We start from the raw sequence: 16,517 nt of genomic DNA on the forward strand, positions 1-16,517 counted from the left end.
ACCTAGGTTCAAACCCGACTCAAACTCCTACTATTTGTGAAACCTCAGGCAATTCGTTTAGTCTCTTTTTGCTTAGCTCAGTTTGCTTATCTCTAAATGTGCTGTTGGACTAGGTGTCCAATATACCAACTTAGTTCCTTGAGAGCACCAATTGTTTCATTCTTTCTATTTGTATGTTCAATGCCTAGCACACAATAGGTGCTTAATAAATGATTTTTGGTTAACTGCAGAAGCAGAATTCATTCCCCTTCTCCTCAAACTCATTCCTCTTATGAACTGCCCTATTTCTGTTGAGGGTACTACCACTCTTCCAGGTGCCCAGATTCACAACCTTAGTATCTGCTTCAACTTCACATTCTCACTCGCCCCATCTGATTGATCACTCAGGTGCTGCATCTTGCATTCATCTCCTCTCTAGTCACATAGCCATCACCCTAATTCAGTCCTTTGTCACTTCTAGCTTGAACTATAGCAGTGGCCTCCTGGTTGGTCTTCCTATTTCAGATCTCTCACCTCTCCGATCCATCCTTGACATGGTCTCCAAACTAATTTCCCTAACCATATCATTGCCCTGTTCAGTCAATTTCCGTGATTCCCCATTGTCTCCAGGGTTAAGCACCTCTGTTTCGCTTTTGGAGCCCTTCACAATCTGTCCACAAATTGTTTTTTTCCAACTTTATTTCATTGTATTACCTTCCATACACACTGTAGGTGGTGCAGTCAGGCTAGAATTCAGGCTGTCTCCTCATACCCTGTTTCCTGTTTCTTTGCCTTGGTACTGCTTTTCTATCACCCATTCCTCCTTACTTCCTTCTCTCCTAGTTTCCTCCATAGTGTAAGTATCACCTTCATCAGGCTTTGCCTGTTTGCTTCAGCTAGTAGTGCCTCCCCCTCTGCAAATCACCTTGAATCTATTTTCTAATCTAGCTAGGCTGTAAACTCCAAGAGAAAATCCTCTTTACCTTTATCTTTGACTCCCTAGAACCTCACACAGTCCTTGACACCCAGTGGGTGCCCAATAAATTATTGATTTTCTTGTTGATTTATTGGCTGGTTAGATGGCATAAGACTTCTGTGATTTCTTCTAGACCTGCAAAAGAATGATGTAGAAGTAACTATACACTTAAGTTGTGGTATGCAGAGGATCAAGTTCCCGTCACTACTTTTAGGCTATTTCATTGTTGGGAATTTGTGTGGAGTATTAATGGAGTGAAACTGGAAATGAGGGTCAGTATTCATGAAGACCACTTATCAACCAATACTAACTGGTACTGACAGCAAACAACCCAACCCCAAAAGATCTGATCTTTTAAATCTTTAAGTTGTTTGTTTATAGGACAATGGATGACTTTGATTCTAGCTACTTGTCCTTCCTTATCTGGAGTGAAATAATACTTCTTTTGTCTACCTATATTTCTGTTGCATGCTAACCAGGGCCAAGAGGTTGGGTCATGTCTTGGTAAACAAGGCCAACCTAGGTTCCAAACCATTCCAGGTATCTGATGTAGACAAAGCTTAGGTTTCTAGTAATCATCTCCAGACAACACCGTGAGGCATTTGTGAACCCAGATTCCTAAGAACATTACTGAAGGGATGTGAAAAATTCTGCTTAATTGTGAAATCAGTAAAGATGGGTGATACAAAAGGAAGATATCCCCCACCCAAGTTCAGGACTCAAAATAGGATGATTTCATCATTAGTGTTTCAAAGGGCGCAGAATCAAAAGGTTTGTTTAAAATTTCATGACCTTGGAAAACTATAGTTACTTTAGAGAGCCCTCATTCCAAAAACTGCTTAAGGCTTGAAAATGTTCTCGAAAGAAATAACTGAAATACATAGGCAGAACACAGTCAGAATTGGTTGTGCTTTTTTTCGAAGCAAGTGCTATTTACTATAGATTTGATTGTTTCTCATTTCACAAAAGACTTAAAATGAGGATGATGATGTGTATTTTGAACTCTAGCTATAATTATGCAATATAATAGAACTGTCTATATATGCACATTAACATGCAGAAAGCAGTTCTTTTGGCATTCTATGGTATTGTCTCTTTTGGTCAAATGGTATGCCACATTTGTTATGCATTAATTACACAGACACAGACTAAATTGTTTAATTGCCAGAAACAGTTAAAATTGCTGGATGGTCTGCAGCTCTTCATATGCTCTTGTAAATAGTAAGAGCAGCAACTCGCACATGTGAAGACACAGCCCTTCACAGTTTTAAAAGCTTTTTGTTTTTGTTTTTTCACTGTGGTGATACTCTGAGTTAGGTAGTATATATACTGGGCATCCCAAAAGTCTTAGTACAGTTTAAACTTTACTAAGCTTTTGGGACACTCTGGATTTTTAGCCCTACTTTACAAAATGAGGTAATTGAGTCTCCGAGACAGTTAAGGAATTTGGTCATATTCATATACCTTGTACCTTTCAAAGCCAGATTTAGAAACCAAATCTCCTGATTCTAAATTGAATGTGCTCTTTCTCTTACCCTTCACTCATGTGTCAATTAAGGTATAGCTTGAAGTGGAAAATCTGGACTTGATTTTGAGTTTAATTTGCCTTCTGATATTTTCCTTCAGTCATCAATCTGCTCAAACATACATAAATGTAATAGATATGAAATTGTTTCTGCATAATTATTTTAAAAGTTGGGTGGAATATACATATATATATGTGTGTGTGTGTGTGTGTGTGTGTGTGTGTATTACAACAAAAACTAAATTCAGAGAAATAATCAGTTTACACTGGTTGTTTGGCATCATATCGATCAAATAACCCGTTGATTGAATATTTCCTATTTTCACTTAGTTTCTTTACAGATGGATACCAATGTACTGAGACATTGTATTTATATTGATGAAGAGGTCCTTGTAATGTCAAACAACCAGAAGCAAAGTAAAAAATATGATCAATTGGATGTTTTAGTAGCCTGTAAATGCAGCCTATATTTATGTGGATCAATTTGCTCAAGGACAGACTCTTCAGAATAAAAACTTGTTGTCCATGGTGAATAATTACCATATTGGTATCGATGTGTAAATGAAATTGTGTTTCACTTTCAAAAAGCTTTCATTAAATAGGTCATAGAAGGCTAAAGCTGGAAAGGACCTCATTTTAGAGATGAGGAAACTGAGACCTAGAGAGATAACATGAGTTGAGTTCACATCACTGAGTAAGTGAACTGAAGTCAAAGTAAGCTCTAGTAAGTAAAAGGGATAGAACATGGGCCTAGATCTCCTGATCTGTCTTCCAGTGCTCTTTTCACTACACCAACACATAGAGAACACAGGTTGTTTGTTGTTGTTGTTTGTTTCTTTTATTTTATTTTTGGAAAGTGCTGTGATTTTTATCAGTTGGAGGTAGTTATTGGTGAGGAACTAGCTACACTGAGGAATTTCCTCTACCAATGTAAATCAGTATTTTAAAGCCTTTAGCCTGAAACCCTGAACAGTTAAATGTCTTGTCCATGGCCATATAGCCAATATGTGTCAGAAGAGGGATTTGAACCCAAGTCTTTCTGAATCTGAGGGCTTTCTATCACACTCTTTCTCATGGAAGCTTGGTAATTGTATCCGTATAATAAGAATTCTAGTTAAGAAAGAAGGCATTATTGTCTTAATAACAGTCGCTTAATTTTTAAAATTATTTTTCAGACAGTGATTCCAAGTAAGATAATAAAAAAATATAAACTATTTTAAAGCTAAAATAATACAATGGTTCTACCATTTTATTAAAGAATGATATCCCCCTTAAGTGTTGCAAATCACAACTCACTCATGCCATCTGCCCATTAAGTTTTGCCCATGATATCCCACAAGCCCACCACAATGAATATATCTAATGTGCTAGAGGACCCAGTAAGATGTAATAGTCCAATAATGTGCCAAGCAAGAAAAAAAAATCTTACCAATTCCAAATTTTGTTTTTCTCTGGAATGTTTGTAAATACTATTATACTATTTAATACCGAGGAAATGGTATGAGACAAGCTAAAACTCTAATATTAATTTCAAATCCAGAATTAACATCTGGGTTTTTCAAATATTCCATTTTTTTTCCTCAAATGACTTAGTACTTTACATATTAGGCTGTTTCTTTTATCTTTACATTTTAACAGATGGCCGAGTTAAGGTCTGGGTTTATGGTGTTTCTGCTGGTGGTTTTCTCCTCCTGATTTTCCTGATATTTACATCTTATCTTGTTTGGTAAGTACTACATATCATGTGAAAACCCATAGCATTTGGCTGGGTAGCATGTTACACTAGAAGAAAAGAGGTTATAGCAAGGGTTATACAAGGGTTTGCCCACAAATATTTAGCAACAGACTTTCTGATAGAAAATTGTACACCAGATACACTATTAAATTTAATCTGAATTAACATTTTCTCCATCACTTTTTTAAGTCTCTACAATCAACTATCATTCAAACCTTTATCTGTAGCACTTGCTAATTTCTGAGATATAAAATGCTCATACTGAAAATTTAACAATCAGTTCTTACAAATCAGTACAAGATAGCTGTAGGATAACTTTGGTTATATGCATATACAAAAACGTGTATTCTTAGATTGGTTATTATGCTTTAATATGAATTATTTCCTTGGAATCCTAGGTATTTTATTTTATTCATTTAAAGGCATTATTCTGATAAAAAGTCCATAGAATTTGCTGGACTACTAAATGGGTCTATAACACATAAAAGTCAGAATATCCAAATGACACTTGAAATCATGATTAAGGTATATCCATCATTTCTAAAAAATTGATCTTAGGGTACATTTTTCCATTAGGTCTCCCACCTTAGTTAATCTAATTATGAGGCACTATTTTCTTGATAGTGCTCTGTTCTGAAGAAAAATGACAAAAGATTTAGAAAATCCTCAACCAGGGTATTACTTGTTTAATATGATAAACATATTGTCATTGGGCTATCAATAAGACCTAAAAATATACTAATCTTCAACATCTAGAATGAACCGGCAGGTCAATCAGGTCAAATAACTTGTCAGCAAAGTTTTGTTCTTTTTTAATGTAAATAAAAGCAGTTTGATAGAATTGAACAGTTGTGAGATGAAAACATTTCATTCACCATCTCCATCTGTACTTTGAAACTTTGATCAGGCTGCAAAATGATATTCACTCAATTATGAATGCGAACTGCATAGGGCAGAAAGACCCGTATGCTTAGTGGTCTGCAATGTTTGGAGGAGTGCCCACAGCAATGAAAATATTCCTTTGGAGATTATCTCCATAAACAGATTATCTAATATCTTTTGGAGGGCAAGTCCTTATTGCACTCCCTGCCTATTGGGGTAGTTATAAGGAATTGAAACAGTAAAAATCTTAAGAGAGCCATATTAATGTGATTTGTTATTTTTGTATTGCTTTAGAAATCTGAGTGATTACTACATCCAGAATTGAAAAAAAAAAGATCAGTTTACTGTACAGAATGTAATTTGGCTGACTAGCTAGCCTTGAAGCAGACAAAACTAAATGTTTTCAGGTGTGTTGAGAATATTAAAAACACTGAATATGCAATTAACTTTCTAGGCATGATTTTCAAAGAGAACTTTTTCCTTTTTTTTTCCCCTGAGATCAAAGTTTTAGGTTTTTTTTCCCCTGAAATTAGAATTGAGATCTTTCTATTCTTCTTTATATTCATTACCTGTCTCATAGCAGATCCAATGTTTCCTTAAGTTGTTTTTTTTTTCCCCAAGTTTGCCTCTCAATTCAAATTCATACTTGGCTAATTTAGCCAGACAGCCTGTTACTATGACAACTGAGGTGGTTAATATCAATAGCTTTGGTCAGTCAAAGTTGATGAAAGAATAGTGTATTGAAAATCTCCTTCTTTATAAAACATCTGAAAGGGACTCTTTTCAACATAGGCCTAGTTTGCACAGATAAATGTTTTCCAATGACCGTTCCCCAAGGATAACTTTCATTTAGATCAATCAGAGGTATAATCTAATCTGAGGAATCTCTATTAATCCCTCCTATCCTTGTATTGAGTAAGTTAAATGAAATGGCCATCAGGTCATGGTATTAAAACTGAAGGAAACTTTAAAGATCATCTAGTCGAACCCATCCATTTTAAAGTGGAAGAATCTAAAGCCAAGAGAGGGGAAATTAGTTGATCTCCAGTCTCAAAAATCAGGGCTCATTCCATTCCATCATGTCATATCACTTTGACAAAAATATGAACGTCCAAATGTTTTCTCACTAGGTCTATCTACATGTCCCTGTTGACTCTTAGATAGCAAATTTGATTAGAGTGATTAGTCTTAACAAATGAACAAAAATGTATTTTTCAGTTTTGCTTGTCTTCCATTTTGTAGATCATAGATCAAGAAATGTAAAATTTAGAATGGATCCTGGAAATCATCCATCAAAATTTTCCCTAATTTTACAGATAAGGAAACTGAGTTCCAAGATGGCAAAGTTAGTAAGTGGAAGAGCCAGATGTAGGATCTGGATCTTCTTGTCCTTGTCTAGCATTCTTGCCAATATATAATAAATAAAAGAATTAAGCTTGGAAGAGAGTTATCCATGTTCTAACAAGTATATTTATTGGATAAAGCATTATTTAAATTAACAAATGATTATCTTTGATAATTTAATGGAAAACAGTACCAAAGCAATGTATTTGTTAACTGGAAACAATTAGCAAATATTGTATATTTAGTCACAAGACAGAGACCTAGCTATTTCACTTTTTTAAAAAAGGAAACTTTTGTTTTCTTCTAATAAAGATAAACTACTTGTGTGAACATCACTGCAATTAGATTTAGACATTTAAAATTAGCTGGTTTTCCAGTGTCCTACAAAACAGAACTTTTGGTTAATATTTCTGAATATCTACAGAACGATGATAACCGATGTGTATAAAGCTGACCTTGAGACATACTCTGTGAGGTCCAGAAGTGCCTTCTGAATTCCAAAGAGAGATTAATTTATGTTCAGTCTAGCTTTCATGTTAATATTCCAGTGCTTTGAAAATGAACAATCTATGCATGGTATATTTGTGAACTCTCAAAGAAACAGACTATGACCATGACCATGACCATGGCCATGACAGGTGACATTGTAAATGGCATTGTCTGAGAACTGTTTAGGCTGGTTTCCTGAGCACCCTTGACAACTCTTTCTATGGACTGATTTATAACTATCAAGTATATACCGAATAAAAATCAGTAAAGACTCAGAGAAACATCCTACTCTGCCTTATCAAAGGCAGTGGATGTAGTGGATACACAGTTGGCTTTGGTGTCAAGAAGACCTAGGTTCTAGTTCTACCTTTCCCATGTACATATTGGCCATGAGACCCTGGACAAGTCATTTAATAACACAGACCCCTAGGCAGCCTCAAGACTAACTGTAAATTCATAGGCCATGTACTGATCTGCATTGATAATGTTTTCTAAAATGAAGTTCCCAATACCAAGAAAATCATAAATCTAGCCAAAAAATACATTATTGAAAAGAAGAAAGGGGCTTAAAATATAGGCAGACTTAGGTTAGAAATGAAAGGTTTTCCTAAAAATCAACAAAAAAAAAATGGACCAGATCCAACTCACTCATAAATGTAAAAAACGTTATGGACTTTTCTAGCTATTGATGAGTTACAAGCTCAGGATTCTATGATTCCTTACTGTATAAGTTAAAACACTGTCACTCTCATTTTAAGAGTTCATGCCAGAGAAACTTCCTTTTTCTACATTTCAATATTTTTCAACAACCAGAAGAAAAAAAGAAACTCTAATCTGATAGTCTTACATCATTAGCTAATTGGAATAAGGCTCATTGATATTAGACTTCACGAAAATTTTTAAAGAATATTAAATATTAAAAGAATTGCAATTATTATCTTCCTTATGTGTACTTATTAATAATATTTTAATTAACTTTGGATTCTCATAATAGACACTGTTGCTTTTGTGGCAGGAACACAGATTTGATGTAAGTTTAGAGCTTTTATGAAACTCTCATCAAAAGTTGTTAATGGACCCTGACCTGAATAGGAGGAATCATAGAATTATTTGAAGTATAGATAGATTTCATTAATAGACGTCCTTTTGAATTAGGGGAGAACGTTCCCCCTAAGAACTTCCTGTCATCTTTCACTGAGTCTTTTACCCTCACCATCTCCTACAAATCCATTCAAATGACAAATCCCTGTAGGCCACATACAGACTTAGAAAACCACATAACATTATCTATGTTCTATTGTATTTTTTAAACAAAATTTGTTAAATATTTCCCAATTATATTTTAATCTGGTTCCAACAGCCCTCAGGAATGTTGTCGCTTCCTTGCAGTTCATAGACCTCATGTTTGACAGCTCTGCTCTAGATTAATCATTCTATGGTACCATTTTGATTGTGTCACACTCCCCCATGCCATTTTAGCCCTCCTTTAAACTTCTCCATAGAGTAACTTTCATCTACCTTTCCATCTTCTCATGTATGTATTCTAGCCAAAATGGAATACATACCACTCCCATTCTATGGTCCATAATTTCCTGCTTTGGTGTCCTTTTGGTAGGCCACTGTCTTAATCAGAAATGCCACCATGCTCCTCTACTTCCCCAGATCCTCCAAGGCCAAAGCTAAATGCTTCTCTTCCATGAAACCTTCTGCCTGATAACCCCAGCCTATGATTTCTTCTCTCTCTCTCTCTCTCTCTCTCTCTCTCTCTCTCTCTCTCTCTCTCTCTCTCTCTCTCTCTCTCTCTCTCTCTCCCTCTCCCCCCCCAAACTATTCTTATGTGTATTATAACATGCTTCCTTAACTTGTAATCATATCCATACATGTATTCTGTTACTTGACTTTAAGGTTTTTGAGGACAGAGATCACGTTTTATCATTTTTTTTATCTCTCACAGTGCTAAGCACATTCTTTGTTGTTGTTTATAAGGACAAACTAAATGGTTCTTTGCTTATAAATAATCCTGAGAATTTTGCCAACTGAGAGTTCTCACATAGCCTATATTTCACTAGCCTTAGAGGAAAGGTAAAGATGTAGATCCAGTCAAAAGCATGTTTATATAAATGTATAAATAACATGTCTCTGCATATTAGCTTTTTAAAGGGAACTAGAAGGTCATTTTTACTGTTTCTGTTATATGATTCTTTGGGGGACTATGACCTAGCAAGTTTTCCATTATCTCCTAAAGCAACAAGAATTGCCAAAGGGAAGAACAAAGCTAGCTTGGTCTAAAGATTTTATATGGTTGCAAGTCTTTAGCTTCTGTGATAGAAAAAGGCAAATACCAGTAAAAACTCAGGAGTGCTAGAAAGAAAATATGAAGAAATAGCCTGCTTAAAGGCCACTTTGTTCAAATCCAGTCCTCTGAATATCCACTCAATTTCTCTTCCTTTGGTGTTCCCGATGCCAAGGTTTCTTGGGCAATAAAGATTCATGAGGCAATTTAGTGGAAAAGACCACTGGGTGATATTTTTATTAACTTAAGCATAGCACATGGCAATTATCTGAGACAACTTCATCTACTTTATCTTCCCTTATGCAACTGTGGGACTTTAGTCCCTCTAGAGTTAGATAGAGATTATCTTTCATATAACTAACAACCAGTAACTGCTGAAGTAGAAGTCTGTAGGGTACTTTCAGGGAGAACATAAAGGAGGCCTGGACTTAAAAATAGGTGACATAAATAACCTGCATGGTATAATTTTAAGGATGCCAAGATGCCTACATTCCCCACCAAAATGAACAGACAACTTCACCAACAATAGCAGATTCATATATGAAATTCCCTGGTTCTTTCTTTGTAGCTTTAAGCTTTGTCTCCTATTAATATGCTAAAATCCTGGGAGCAATATCAACTTTATTGGTTCCTTTTAAAACAACAGATTTTCATATGTGGAAAAGTGGAAAGAGTGTGATGAACTAATTACCCAAAATTTAAAGGAAGGAAATAAGAAAGAGTCTGGGGACCCTAAAAACAAACTTTCCTGATTTCACAACTGTGCCAGTGGCTGTCTATCCACAAATCTCCCATTTTGGTCATGAAACTTTCTTTCCATGTGTGGTCACTTTTAAAACCCTGGTATCTAAATGAAGTGATACTTTTTCCCAAAGGATTTGTTAAGTATTCTCCACTTTAAAATCATCTTAACATTTGCCACAAATATTCTGAGAGGCACAGCCAGGACAATCTCTACAACCAAGTCCAGATTTTTAAAGGTTTGGGCTCCTATGGTATTGCCTTATAAAAACTTCCTATTCTAAAATCCTCAAAGTGAAGGCTACCTCAGAAGCAACTTGGCTAATATGTGATTACTAAGAGTTCAACACCAATTTTTAGATCATCCATATCTCTAAAAGGAATTAAGAGAAATCTTGTTATATACAAGGTGAATTCCAGCCTTCTTCCCAAGCTGTCCTGAAAATTCTTTTCTATTGGGTGACATTTAGACAAAAACTAAAGTCATTTACTTATTGCTTTTGTTCTGTTTTTTGTTGCTATGCTTTCCTAGCCCTTCACTCATCGCCTATGTAGGGAATGATATTCTTAGGTTTATCTGTTAAAGGCTTTGAAAGCCCATGAAAGGTTATAGAGTAAGAGAAAGTCTCACGGGAAAGACTGAAGTGTTCCTGGGAATAAGAACCTGGAATTTGAACTGGAGGCATATCATGCTGCAATCAAAGGAATATTTAATTTTTTGACTAAGGATCTAAACTGAAATTTAAGTATGCTACTTATTACTTATATGACATTGAGGAAGTCACTTACTGTCTTGGGGTTTCAGTTTCCTTATGTATAAAATTGGATATTGAATTAGATTCCCTTTAAGGTTCTTTCCAATTATAAATCTAGCATCTTATATACACAAACACATATATAGGTGAATTCCCTTTTCTAGTGAAATTATATGTTTGGATCTCGATATGTATGTATGTATGTATGTGCACATCTAATACCTACTTAACTAAAATTTCATTTTTATTTTGAAATATTTATGACATCCCTTGAGATATCTAGAAACATTATAGCAAATTTGGATTTTAAAAGTATGCTGAATAGCTTTCTGCCTATAAATAATTGTGAAAACTCAGCCAATTTAGGACCATAATGTGTCTTACATCTATTGCAAGAGATTCCTAAAATATCTGGCATGAAGAATTTGTGAAAATTGTGCACCTTGTGTGTTTTGGTCCAGCCACCAAGATTTAAGCCTTAACTGTCAAACTCAGAACTTGACTTATCTCAAAACAGGTTGTGTACCATGGAGAATTTAATTTTCTGGCATTCAAAAGATGTGTATTTATTTTAAAATGTGATGTTAAAAGATAGCCCTCTTTTATATATAATATGTTATAGTATACATTATATAATCCCCTACCTTACCCACAGGCCAGTTGCTGATTTCAAATAATTGGGTTATTTTTTTATTTGTTGTTGTTGTTGTTTTTCAGTCTGGTCTTCTAGTCATTGCCAGACTGGAGGCCTGGTGGCTGGAGACTGATAGTAAGAATAATAACTGGTGTTCTAAATCCATTATCTCATTGAGCCTCACAGCACCCCTGACCCTAATTGATCTGGTTTCTCATCTATAAAAGGGCATAGTCATATTCATTGTAGTCCCTAAGCAGTAGATGTGAGAGTGACATGCATCACACACAAGAATGATTGTGCAAATACTCATTAGAGCCCTTGTCCTAAAAGGGCTCCCAGTGTCTGACCTTAAGAAGGTCAGAGGTCTGGCAAGACAAGGTTTGAGGAGGGATGTGGGTTTACCTGACCAGCTGTTTCTGGTGTTAAAATATCAAGTGAGGAATAAGGCAGGGGGTTAGGGGTGGGGGGTGGGGGGAGCGGTGTGAAATGATGAGCATCCAAATTCCTGTTTTCTCATTTTTTTAGTGCCCTTAGCTCTGTGAACAAAGGAAAACAAAAATGGACAATCTCTTTTTGGTTGGCCAAATTCTTTCTAGAAGGAAAGTATTTTTTGTTTATCTGTTTTGGTTTTCTTTCCTTTTCTTTTCTTTTTTGAGTTTTTAGTGAGATGCCAGCCCTCTTCCCTTGTTAATCTGGAAGATTAAAAGAAAAAGGCATCTTTTTTTCTAGTTGAAGTCCCCAAATTTCAGCTAAGGAAATTATTTTATTGTCACTTGCAAATATGAATGAACTAATACCTCAACTACTGCTGGGGTATTTTGCTGGCTTTAGGTATCTGAATGAAGAATCTCTTTTCTCCTTGCAGCAAGAAGCCAAAACAGCATCAAAGCACACCTCCCCAACAGAAGCCTCTGACCTTAGCCTACGATGGAGACTTAGACATGTAACCCGAAAAGGAATCCAAATGTAGACATCAACTGCCTTAACTGCTTTCCCTTTTGTAGTTTTCAGACTTCTCAGTTTTTTGAGGAATCTCTTGATGTGATATACAGGACAGAATATAAATATTGCAAACATAATTTTGCCTCTGGTTTATTTGGACACTGAGTCAAAGATCTTTAGGTCTGGAATTCTATCTTTTTTTGGGGGGGCGTTTATTGTTTTCCTTCTTCCTACCCTTCTTCAAGAGACCTGAAAAATCCATCTCCTGCCAGAAAATGGGAGGAAGTGAACCTCATGAAATTCCCACAGACTTGAGTGAGATTTATCTTCAATGGCATGATGACAATCCTGAGGAAAGTCCGACCAAGGTGTCTGCTGTCGATGACGAGTTCAATACTGCAGCCTTATGCACTATATTAGTGCAGATTCTTTATTCTTCCCGTACATCAACACTGAGTTTTCTAGAGTTTACATATTGGTTCAAAGACTTTCAAATTGGATTGCCTATTTTGATGAACATAGAATGGGATACGCTTTCAGAAATTCTCTGAGTTTTTACATGGAAAATAACTTATTCTGTTTTGTATGCTGGGTAGGATATCAGTGCTCTCAAGTGGGCTTTGGTAGAAAAGAATTGGGTTGGCCTCAATGCCTAGAGCAGTTGAAAAGATGACTCTTTTTGAACTGATTCTGCATTGGATGACAGTGATGTAAAGAAGTAGGTGGTTAGCTTGGTGAATGGATTAGATTACTTAATGATTAAATCTGTCTTTTAACTCAAACATAGCCATGTAGATATAGCATTGGCCATACACAATTGTAATTCAGTTTAATTATGATAAACTCTGCTTTTGTAATTTCAATTTTCTTATCTGAATATTTATAAATTCTTTTTTTGAATTTAATTCTCTGACCTCATTTAATATGCATCAAACACCTATCCTATTTGTAGAAAGTCTTGCTTTTTTAAAAGTTTCAATAATAACTGGGGGAAAAAAACTACACATCAAAAAACTGTGGCTACCATTTTCCGAAGCTGTTTGTAATAGTAGATGTTGCAAGTAAGAAAGTGCCATCTTGTGGTATTGACTTGTATTTATAACAAATAAAATGCTAAAGAGATTGAGAGGGTTATTGCAGCTGTATTTAAATTGTGTGATCAAGAATTTCACCTTCATTCTTCAGTGTTATTTGAAATCTCTGTGCTTACAAATAAGATTTTAAATAGCTAAGCTTTCCTCAGTTTTTGTTTTAGCATTTTAAAGCTGAAACTATTGACAACAAAAGGGAATCCTCAACCATGGTACTATAGCCCTAGCCCATGATCACTGTGAACTCTCAATAAACAGTAATTAAACTAAATTGAGTCAATTACAGCTACATGAAATGATGTCATTTGGAGGGTTTTTTAAAGCCCACTTAGAATTTGTTTATGGTATTTGATCTATAAATAGGAAGCAAACTCAAATCAGTCTATGATGGTAATGATGAAAACAATGAGGTGTAAATGAGAAAATAGGAAGCTGGGGCATGCTTGAAATATGGATTATTGGCAGACTCATGGATATTTTAATTTACACTAAAATATCATTTAACCAAATATACCAATTAACTATGCAATTCTCAGTTATATTAATTTTATTTTTATTTTTCTGCACTCCCCTTTTAAGAAGAGTTATGACAAAAAACAGATTCCATATGGTGAACTCTGTCAGTTCAACACTGAACCCTACTCTTGGGGAGTACACAATGTCCTGAAATCTTCATTCCAACTTTTTATGACCTACTTTTTTTCTTATTTCTAGTTAACTACAGTGATCATTGTATTTCATATTCATTCTTGTTCCCAAGACCTTATAAGCTTCTCATAACCACACAGAGATTAGATTATGTTCATGACACTGTTTACTAAAGCAGGAAAGGGAACTCAATATATTTAGAAAAATAAAATCACAATCTAAGTTTTAAACCAAATGGATTTTCTAGTTAACCCTACAACTTAGAAATGTCAGTTCAGAAGAACAACCCATAACCTGATCATTGCAACTAATCCAGATGTTACTATAAAATAAAAGATTTACCCTGAGTTGAGATTTCAGCATACTCAGTCCTCCAGAATGCAGTTTAGAACCAAGAAATCATCAGAACAGCCGTGGAAGGAAAAACTGGAATAGCCATTATAAAACCCAGGTACAAGAGTCCATGAATTCTATTCCATAAAGAGACTATTTTACAATATCTATTTACTTTTACTTTACACACCATTTTAAAAAGTGTAATTATGTAGTTTATCACCTACAACAAATTAGGAGCCATACATTAGAAGAGAGAGAGAGAGAGAGAGAGAGAGAGAGAGAGAGAACTATACAAGCAAATACATTAAGGGCAATGACAAGTGACAGCTGGCTGTTTAAGGAGAATCTGAAAATATATTAAAAATAAGCACAAGAATGGGCACCTTTTGAACATGAAGAAGATGGTTTGAATTCATTTACACTTCTAAGATTGAAATCCTAGAAAATTATGTTGTTATTTAACATATAGTAGACCAATTTAACAGATAACAGACCAATTCATTGTTTTATCTCACTAGTATTTATTAATCTCATACTGTTTTCAAGGCACTGTCCTAGGAACTAAAAAGAATAAAAATGATTAATAATACAGATTCCTTGCTCATTAGGAAGGCACATACAATTTAAAAGAAGAGATGACCTTCCTTTCAAAGTCTCTTGTGAAAATAAGCAACATTTATTTAAGGTAAATATTACTTAAAGTGTACCATAGTGAATAATATGCAGAAGTTGGAATCAAGAAGCAATACATTCAGATACTACTTCTGATATTTACTAAATATGTGACCACTAGTAAGTAACAGTTCTAAGGCACAGGTGATCAATAAATGTGGTCATTTTAATAAGTATAATTCCTGGATTCTAGAATTTTCCATCAACAACAGAAATAACAATAACTGCATTTATATGGCACCTACTATCTTTTAGACATTGTGCTAGGCATTTTACAAATATTATCTCATTTGTTCCTCCCAATAACCCTGCCAATAGGACAGAATTGTGTTGCATAATCACAGAATCTCAGATTTAGAAGGGATTTTAGAGACCATCTAGTTGAAAAGATAAATGACCAGGAATCCTTTGGTCAACTGTCCCCTTTTACCTAAGTAGAATCTTTGCTTTAAGATCTTCCATTGAGGGGTAACCATGGATACTAATAACTATTCTAATGCAAAGAACCCTTAATTATTTACATTTTTCTTCCTTTAAATCAAATTTTACACCATAAAAGTTCCACCTATTGCTCCTAGTTTGCCCTCTAGGAAAAAAAGAGGACAAATCGAATCCCTCTTTCATATGACAGATTGTAAACACTTGAAGAGAGCTATCATGACCCATGAGTCTTCTCCTTTTCAATCTAAACAGCTCTTTCCTTAAACTGATTTTGATATGCTATGACGCTTCATTATGTTCCATCATCCTACCAGCCTTCTTTGAGATACTCTCCAGTTTCATCCACCAAATGTATTCCTCAGAATGGGATTATCCCCTCACCCAGTCCCAGGCATTTAATTTTCCAATGTGGCTTATGATCATAATAATTGTTTTAGATACCATAGCACACTATTGACACATATTTGACACAGAGATTTTGTAAATACATGGTTAAAATAAACTCTAACCATATTTTTTCCCTAATCTAAAATTCTGTCAAAAAGGGAAATGAGATTAATCTGTCATGATATCAAGAAAATAATTAAGAATTTAATATACAGTGTCTTCATACATGTGTTAAATAGCACCAATATTAATAACTCCTTTTTGATCCATCCTTTTCCTCCTCTTTTGGAAAGACCATAATCCTGAAAAGGTCAGTCTCAGATGGGTAGAATTGATGCCCCAAGGCATCTACCTTAGCAAAAGTCAGCTTCAGCTAGATTTTTTCTCAGGACATGTCTCATTGTCCTTGGTTGACTTTATTAGAGTTTAAAGTTACCCAGCTCATGAAGAGAAAACTAGCCAGAGAGGTCCCAATGGAAATGTCCAGAGGCATTGAGGTTGCTGAGTCTCATGATCAAGACACATTCTTAGCAGGAGGAAGAGCTGAAGACTTTTAGCCTACCTCCTCATTAAATGTCTGCCAATCAGGGTTGAGTTTCACTTGTCACAGGTATTCTCTGTTAGAAGGTACACACCTGATTTAA

The 16,517-nt window shown here is 35.1% G+C and overlaps 1 protein-coding gene across 1 annotated transcript in view; it reads left to right on the top strand.

The window, feature by feature from the left end:
* THSD7B (thrombospondin type 1 domain containing 7B) overlaps window positions 1–13,432 on the top strand; it is a 1,193,076-nt gene extending 1,179,644 nt beyond the window's left edge. Inside the window, exons 27-28 of the mRNA XM_069067855.1 lie at window positions 4,119–4,206; window positions 12,222–13,432. Of these exons, the coding sequence (XP_068923956.1) occupies window positions 4,119–4,206; window positions 12,222–12,303 (170 nt within the window). The 3' untranslated portion in view covers window positions 12,304–13,432. The remainder of the gene's footprint in view (window positions 1–4,118; window positions 4,207–12,221) is intronic.
* The last annotated feature ends 3,085 nt before the right edge of the window (window positions 13,433–16,517 follow it).

This window comes from Petaurus breviceps, unplaced genomic scaffold (genome assembly GCF_028583685.1).
Source record: "Petaurus breviceps papuanus isolate PSGF00001 unplaced genomic scaffold, PetGlider_PUasm1.0 90752, whole genome shotgun sequence".
NCBI lineage: Eukaryota > Metazoa > Chordata > Mammalia > Diprotodontia > Petauridae > Petaurus > Petaurus breviceps.